This window comes from Haplochromis burtoni, unplaced genomic scaffold (genome assembly GCF_018398535.1).
Source record: "Haplochromis burtoni strain Fernald_Lab_line unplaced genomic scaffold, NCSU_Asbu1 Contig_75, whole genome shotgun sequence".
In the NCBI taxonomy this organism is placed as follows: Eukaryota; Metazoa; Chordata; class Actinopteri; order Cichliformes; family Cichlidae; genus Haplochromis; species Haplochromis burtoni.
In genome coordinates this window covers 1,965,822-1,974,223 of record NW_024582436.1, presented here as the reverse complement: position 1 = coordinate 1,974,223, position 8,402 = coordinate 1,965,822, and the positions used below count along the sequence as shown (strand labels likewise).

Genomic DNA, 8,402 nt, shown 5'->3' with positions numbered 1-8,402 from the left:
CCACAAAAACAAGATTTCATCAGTTTCATTAAGTAAGATGGACTTGAGGAGTGTCTCGGATATATTCTGGGAAAATTAATCTAATTTTCTTTCTCCAGGATTCACCAAGTTAAATGCAGGTCTTTATAAGAACCTTCTGATAAAGAGCAACCTAACACCTAATGTTGGTCATAATGGCCTAAATTATAATATAAATATATAATAATAATAACAACATATATGATGCAGACTCGTCAGCCACAGACTGATATATTTGTTGAGATATTCATGTGCGCCATCATGTATTATAATACACTTTCCAATGCTTTACATCCATACATAGCAATATTTTAGATTGATATAAGGCAACAGTGTTTCCAAAAACCTTGGGACAATGTCAATCTGGTTATTGAAAATTTTCACAATCAGGCAGCAGCTCGTCCGGCTCAATTCACAGGTTATTGCACGTAAAGTGACAAATGTGACCTTGACCGTGAGCGCAACATGTGCACATTTCACTAGAATTTGACCAATATTCTAGGAGGCATAAACTTGTTGCTGAGGCTGTGTGAGATGAAAGCAGAGTGCAGTATTTTGTAAATCATTTAAAGCCAACATTTGATTGGAAATAGCACAAAGACATAAGAAATGTTACAACTGATTATTTTAAGCATTTGTTACTTTAAATCTGATATAGCAACACAAACGTAACAACGCATTCAGACGGGGGTGACGAAAGTAAAATATATACAAAAACTCCGAAGAATTGGAATTTATAATACATTTTTTAAACGTATAGATGTTCATAATCACTGCATGTGTACATATTTGTACATACATACACTATGATCATTATAATAAGATATACAGTGTTCTAACCTTTTCAAAAATAGGAAAGTAAAAAATCTTGACCTGGATTCTGGAAGTTTGGCGGATGGCTTTGGCAATGAAAACGAGTTTTGCTCAGTTTATACTAAATATAACACTTGTGATAATAGGCCAAAGTTTTCTTATTGCTCTGATAGCTTCTGATCTACCAAGGTTAGACGTCTGATGGTAAAAATATGAGAAACTCAATAATAAAAAGGCTCAGAGACGCTGCTGTGCATCTCTATTAGTAGTATGTATTAGCACCTCGTATTAGCAAAGACCAATGTTGGAAACAAACGCATGACCTTAGCAGGCTTTATATTCCCTATGCATCATGCAATGACTCCGACTTTAGCGTATTAAACTGCCCAAAAACACCCATAGCTTAAAATAATCCACCCTTGGCTGAGATCAGGGCGAAATCTGCCTAATAACTTACAATGGCGAGGTTATAACAGTGAAAGACAATAGGTCCTCCAATTTCCTGACATTTAACTCCTTTAATGTAATAACCACATTTCTCCTCTGCCTATAAACAGATAATGTTCATTATCTGCTCATAAGACGCGTTTTCCAAGATCATCTGAAAGAAGAGGCGTTTGCAGGCATTTCAAACGTCCGCACACAACACTGAAGTGAAAAGCCAGACATCATCAAGAAAAGGAAGACGCAACAGAATTAAGATAATGGGTTAATAACAATGACACAGTCTCTTCAGTAGTATGGTAGTTCATTATTTGTAAGAAGAGTGACAGAAGAAAGGAAAGCTAGAGAAAAATGATTAAACTGTGGGTACAGTCTCTCTCATCTTTGGACACCGGCCAATCATGACAGAGTGGGTGTGAATGTTGAACTGTCGATTTCAGAAAATTGTTAGACTCTGACACCCAATAGGCAGTGTTAGAATGACGCACAGAGAAGGGCTTTCCAAAGATCAGTCCAAAACCTGACAAAAACCTATCACAGACTGATCTGCTGCTTTATATAGAAACAAGCAGGATTCCCTTACTCTGTATTGTTTACTGCATGTTTATTTTTAACAACAACTTGGATTTGCCCTCTACAAAACATTAAGTCCAGTTTAACATCCGCCTGTCACCCTCACCAATCTCGCTCCTGTTTGGACCGATGCCGTTGTACAGGCGGAGGTAGTTGACCTGGCAGTCGCTGTCTTCTATGTCCAATAAAGCAAAGAGAAAATGGATCCTCTTGTCATGCGGCACACTGATCTCCCACTCGCACACAGTGTTGTTCGGATACGTCCTTGGGTATCCCAGAGAGGACAGAGTCCCACTCTCGGGGCCAAGTACACTGGGGCCACAGCCATCACCTGTGGAACAACAAAAAAAAACAGTTTGGGTTTCAAGAAACTCAAGAAAAAAAAGTGGGTGTGATTTACACCATCTAAAGTATAAAAGTAACACCACATCTCTTGGTTACTGGGCAAAAACTAGCTTTTGTTGAGTTTGTGTTCATGGTCACTGAGATCTTGTTGCAATAGAGGATATATTTACTCAGTTTCACTTAAAACAAGCAAAGATATGCAAGGTTTAATGTTTCCTTAAGCAATTAAATTGCAAAAACGTGACAACTGAGGTTTATTTTAAGTCAGTTCAACTTGCACTGTCCTGCTGAGTTACCCCGCAGTTCAAAATGATCCCCAATACAAGTATAAACAGGCAACGAGCTAGCAGCTTATTGCTTCATATCTGACTGGGGCTTTACCTTTAGTCTGCTCAAACTGAATTAGCATTTTGAAAAAGTAAACAAAATAGTTGTTATACATAAAATGTTTATATCCATAGACCGTATATAAAAGATGGCTCTAACCACAATGACATCATAAACTGGTTAGAAAAGTTCTGATGCGATTCTCTGAATTTTATGGAGAGAATTTCTAGGAGCAGCCAAGTAGGGGAGTGGCTCGACTTTGCTGGTCTCAGGATTGCTCTCTTGACTTTGTCAGGTGATGCTCTCGACGTCACACTTGGGCGTTTTGCAGCGTGAAGCGGAAGAACTAAAGTAGTGTAGTAATGTAGATGTGACAGTAAAACTGTTGATTAGCTTGTCTGTCTACATTCCTACCTTGTGCTATGGACACAAGCAGTGAGTAGTGACTGAAACAATGACGTTGCATACAAGCAATGCAAATGAGCTTCCTCCAGAGGATGTCTTTGAGAAAAAGGTGAAGAACTCGAGGCAAGCATCGCCTTTAAAAGGGGCTAACAATGACAATGCATGTGAACCCTGGAAAATGTCGAAAGCTGTCCTGTTCAACATATCGATAACACCATTATCTCATCAGGCAATCACATGACTGCAGCTCAATGCATTTAGACAGAGAAATTGTAAAGTTGACCAAGCTAAGAATCATAATGAGGAATTAACGTGATTTTAGGGACTTTAAACGTTCTTTTTGTTGCCAGATGGACTAGACTGAATTGAATATTTCAGAAACTTCTGATGTACTCTGATTTTCCTGAGATCCATTTCTTGGGAATATAGAGAATGACCCATAAAAGAGAAAATTATCCAGTGGGTGGCAGTTCTGTGGGCAAAAAATGCCCAGATGATGTCAGAGGCTTGACTTGACAGGAAGGCAAAAGTAATTCAAATAACCATTCATTACAACCAACGTGCACAGAAGAGCATCTCTGAATGCCTGATACATGAAACCTTGAAGTAGCGGGGCTACAGAAGCAGAAGACCACACTGGGTGCCACAGCTGTCAGCTAGGGGCAGGAAACTGAGGCTACAACTCACAGACCCACAAAATAATGCCTGGTCTGTTGAGTCTTGACAAGAGGTAGAATCAGAATTTGGCTTAAACAATCAGGAAATAAATGATCCATCCTGCCTTGTATCAACAGTTCAGGCTGTTGGTGGTGGTGTAATGGTGTGGGGAATGTTTTTTTTTTTTGTACACTGCCACCTCAGCACCAACCGAGCATCATGTACCTGAGTACTACCTTTGACATCAGTGACAGTGTAGCCATCTCCTGATTGCTTCCTCCAGCAAGATAAACCACCATGTCGCAAAGCTCAAATCATCTCATACTGGACTCTATAACATGACAATGAGTTGACTGTGCTCAAACAGGCTGAACAGTTGATAGATCTCAATCATGTCAATATGGACCAAGATCCCTCAGGAATGCTTCCTTGGTTTAGCTATGCCATAAAGAATTAAGGCAGGGGTCCAATCGAGTACTTAGCAAGGTGTAGCTAAATGTTGTGGCTGGTGAGTGTATGTTGACCAATATGAACTAGTATCTTTCTTTCTTTTCTTTTTTTTTTTTTTAAGCAGAGCATAATACAGAAAAAGATGTTTGGGCTAATTTAATGAGGGTGTCCTCACATAACCCAGCTTGCTTTCCAGAGCGACTGATTCCTGTTGTTTATAATGACCTTTGCGGCACATGCAGAAGTGTCCAGTGCTGCTGAGTCCAGCAGGGATTTCACTGTAAGTCGCCCACTAGCTTGTGAAACACTTATAGAATGACCAGTTTCTCACTTTAACATATCTGCCATACTTTATGCAAAATCTATACACAAGAAATTCAGATGTAATGACACTTGAACTTCTTACTTTTTGAAAACTTATAGCATTTGGTCAACAACAAAAACAAAGGTTTTAATGCTGCCATACTTTTAATAACAGTGCCTGTTAAATTATGTAATCCAATGCAGTAGTGGTGTTCAGTGAAGGGCTAAGTATTACTTCTTGTTTAGTTTTTATAGACAAAAAAAAAATGTTGGCTGTTCTCCAGAGAACAACACATGAACCTGAAAGTTAACGATTACATGTGAGATGATTTAGAGACTTTTTCAAAAATTAAAAGCTGTGTTTCAACAGAGCGTGTGTGAGAGAGAAAGCAAAGCCTCCGAGTCTGTGGATGTTGTGTGTGGCTCTGAGATAACACTAAGCAGTCACGCTTCATGGTGCTAACTCGATGTTCTGTGGACCTGCAGTTACGTAAGAGCCTCTCAGTGGACATTATCCAGATGAACAGGACAAAAACAAAGCAGCTTCCCTCACCCTGACTCACAAAAGTTACCGAGCAACTGTATGGTGCTTAACAGGAGTGCAGATTACTTTCATAAAAGGAGAGCTCTCAGGCTCAAGAAACAATACTAAAAGCAAAAGTCTATCATCACACCCATCTATTAATGTGAATGTACAGTTAACGTGAAATGCAAGTTATGACACACTATGTCCACGTGTTTACAGCATTACCCCCACTGCTACCCCACCCCCAATCTGTGGCCACCTGAGGACTGTTGACTTTAAAAAAAAAAAAAAAAAAATTATATATATATACACACACACACACTTATATTTGCATTTAGCTATAATATAGCGCAGGTTAGCATCCTCCAACCAAAATATATTGTTACCCGGGGTTGTTATGCTAGCTTTAAAGTAAAAATTGGGCTACCTGAAAAAGGCCACAAGCACCCAAACGTGCGGTCCTCTCGTAGAGACCTCAAAAACCAGACTCCATTAAAAAAGTCTGTCAATTTAAAGAGAACAGGGGCACCAGGAAAAGCACATAAGCAGCATACTGATGCTTTCAACGTTAGCCAAAACATTTCATGCAGCACGTTAATTCGGTAAGCACCCGTTTTATAAGGCGGCAGTTATTTCCCAACAGTATCAGTTTTTGTAGGAACCGGTTTGCCTGGTTTTACTACAACCGTCTCACACCAAAAAAGAAAAACATCACGACGGGCGGTGGCGAGCTGTGCTCAATTCCACGTACACGCGCGCACACACAGGGCCATGTAAGGTAGGTTTAAGTTTTGTTGACCATGACAACACACTTTAAACATCCCACGAAACATCGACACGTCTGTGTTTACACTTTAAATCGGCATGGCCGCGGGTTTCCGCGGTCACACACAGCTCGTCCAGTTGTCACTGCACTGCCGAGTGGTACAAACCTTTCTGCCCTCCACAGCTCTCCGTGGTGAGAATGATGAGTATCGACAGGACGAGAACCCCGGCCCCTGTCGGTCCCCTGCCCACCATTACCGCTCTGCCCATAGCAGCCTGCAGTCTGAATGCATAATGCTTGCTTCCTGGCCGGCTGATTCAACCTGTACCGTGGAAATAAAAAGAAAGGCAACCCTTCATCTCTTCGAGATACAGTCCGCGGGTGGTGTCTTCCTGAGGATTTTTTCTTCTTTGCTTCTCTTTTCTTATCGCTCAATAGTCCAGTGGTTTGCGACAAACACACTATGGAGGTAAACGCTCCACACGCACACACACTTATCCAATCTGTGGAGCTACTTCCTCCACTCCACCGAGGCTCCTCCTCCTGGACTGGGATACCCGAGTCCCCCAAGTGGTCTAAATGGTCTTGTACTGCCTGCAAGCACCCCCCACCCCAACCTTCAGCACCTGCTGCACTCATATAATAAAAACGTCCACCCCCCAAAAATCCACCTGGTCACCAAAAGGAAACACTTAGACAACACCCTGCACTCCCCACAATCCGTGCTGCTGTTTGCTTCTTAAACCACACTCTCCCAGTCTTAGTAAATGCGAAATGAAATCCTTTATCCAGGTAAAAGTCCTGCAGAGAGTAGTCTACTCATGTTTCAAAAACAAAAGCTCTCTTTGTGAGAATCTCTTTTTCGCACACGTTTGGACATGGCAGAGCAGGAACAGCACAGGTGTCAATAATAACTGATCACATCCTGCAAGGGCAAGTCAGAGGATCTGCTGTATAAAGCCATATTGTTCTATTCCATTATTAAAACACTGAATAGGATTTAAAAGTTGAAACAGGACCAAATCATGCTGGGTTTTACGGATTAAAGTGTTCAACACAAAGGAGGTGCTATTTAAAAAAGATAGACAATGAAATGATAGAATTTACTGCTTTTAACATTTTATTAATTTTTTACACACTTTTTATTTCACATTTCACTGTGATTTTATTTTTCAGTCTTCATCTTAGTCTTCTTCTTTTTACAGAGTAAATAATAGTAATGTTTAGGATTGTAGCTGCAATAAAGCAATACATATGACAATACTAATAATCTAAATGAAAACAAAGTAATAATTCTTGGAAATGGAGCTATAGCTGTCGGAGTTCGTGGTGGACTCAGTGACAGCAAGGCATCCAGGTCCTGTCAGTGCAAAACAACCCCCACTCATCATCCCTCCACCGCCATGCTTGACAGTTCGTATCAGGTGTTTGTGTTAATATGTTATGTTTGGTTTTCTCCAATCACGACACTGTGTGTTATTGATTTTGTTACAGCAGTCTTGTGGTTTGTTCAAAGGCAAGTTTGCATTTGAACAAAAATCACCTGTCCTGCCGTTTCTCTGAGCGTTGCTCAGCTTGACCTTGCTGGGATGTCAACTCCCACAAAGATGCAGTATTGTGTTAACACACACCTCAAAGCTCGAGACCACCAAACTGTGAGAACTTCTGCTTTCAGTGGATGGCAACATTCAGTGACAATGAATTAGTAAAATGCATTTCATTAGCACAATTTGCTAGCAAAATGGTGATGCACAGGTGACTGCATGTGACTGTACACCTGTACATACATTAATTTAATATCAATTCTATATCACTGAATCTATTGTCCAATTAATTTTAAAAAATCACCTTCTATACTTATGGTGGTGGTGAAAGAAATAATAAAAATAAATGAATAGAAATGGGGGAATTCAGCAAAGAAGGGGTCCACCTTCTAGGAAGCATACATCATCTATATGCAATTAAACAAAATAGTAGAATTAGCAGAGGGAAATTCAAAATGACATAATGGTAAATTTTATGTATTTTTGCTATGAAACTAATACAAGGTGCCTCACACTTCCTGTTTTTTTCCTTTTCCATAAACTAAACACTACAATTGATATAAGTACAAGGAGGTTAAACTGCATTTTTATGCACAATGTAAACAAAGAAAATAATAAAGCACTCGACTGAATATGCATTGCTGGTGAATCAGCAGTAATCTAACCTTTGATGCAATTTCTGGGACTTAAGGGGTCCTGTGTTTTCCTGGATCTGTGTGAGCAAATGGTGTCTTTTTACCCATTTACCCATTATTTATTACACCATTAGTGTATTGTCTGAAAACCCACATCCCACACAAGAGAATTTACATAATGGGAAATCTAATTATCAAGGAGATTTTATAGAAAGACACTGATTAAGGTTGATTAATGGGTGGGTAGCACATACTGTATCATACGCCCAGGCTTTGGCTGGACACTGCAGAGAATTAAGAAATATCCACTTATCATTGTTCTCCAATACACCCTCACTTGGCAGAGAGCTCAAATGTGAAGGAATTGTCAGAGTTACCAATAGTTACATGTAGCAACAAACACAGTTTTTAGCCTGTAGTATGTGAGTAATATGTTGGATGATTCAGAATTATTTCTCCCCCCTCTGGCTGGATAGGCCCATGTGTGTGCTGTAGACCATAGGCAGATATCATTGAGGGCGTATAAAAGTATACAATAGCTAGATAGACCCTTATGCTGAAATTATTCTTTTCTGTGGGTAAATGAAGTGGATTTC

General features: G+C 39.9%; 1 protein-coding gene across 7 annotated transcripts in view; it reads right to left on the bottom strand.

The window, feature by feature from the left end:
* The window catches only part of dcbld2 (discoidin, CUB and LCCL domain containing 2), a 21,300-nt gene extending 15,063 nt beyond the window's left edge, over window positions 1-6,237 (bottom strand). For 2 of the 7 annotated variants that reach the window (XM_042221842.1, XM_042221844.1), the window contains exons 1-2: window positions 5,289-5,758; window positions 1,955-2,179 (exon numbers count right to left, since the gene is read on the bottom strand). In XM_042221842.1, the coding sequence (XP_042077776.1) occupies window positions 1,955-2,179; window positions 5,289-5,442 (379 nt within the window). In that variant the 5' untranslated portion in view covers window positions 5,443-5,758. Of the gene's footprint in view, window positions 1-1,954; window positions 2,180-5,288; window positions 5,759-5,793 lie in introns of those variants that run through there. The other 5 variants (XM_005935081.2, XM_005935082.2, XM_042221843.1 and 2 more) reach the window with 4 other exon arrangements.
* Between the last annotated feature and the right edge of the window lie 2,165 nt (window positions 6,238-8,402).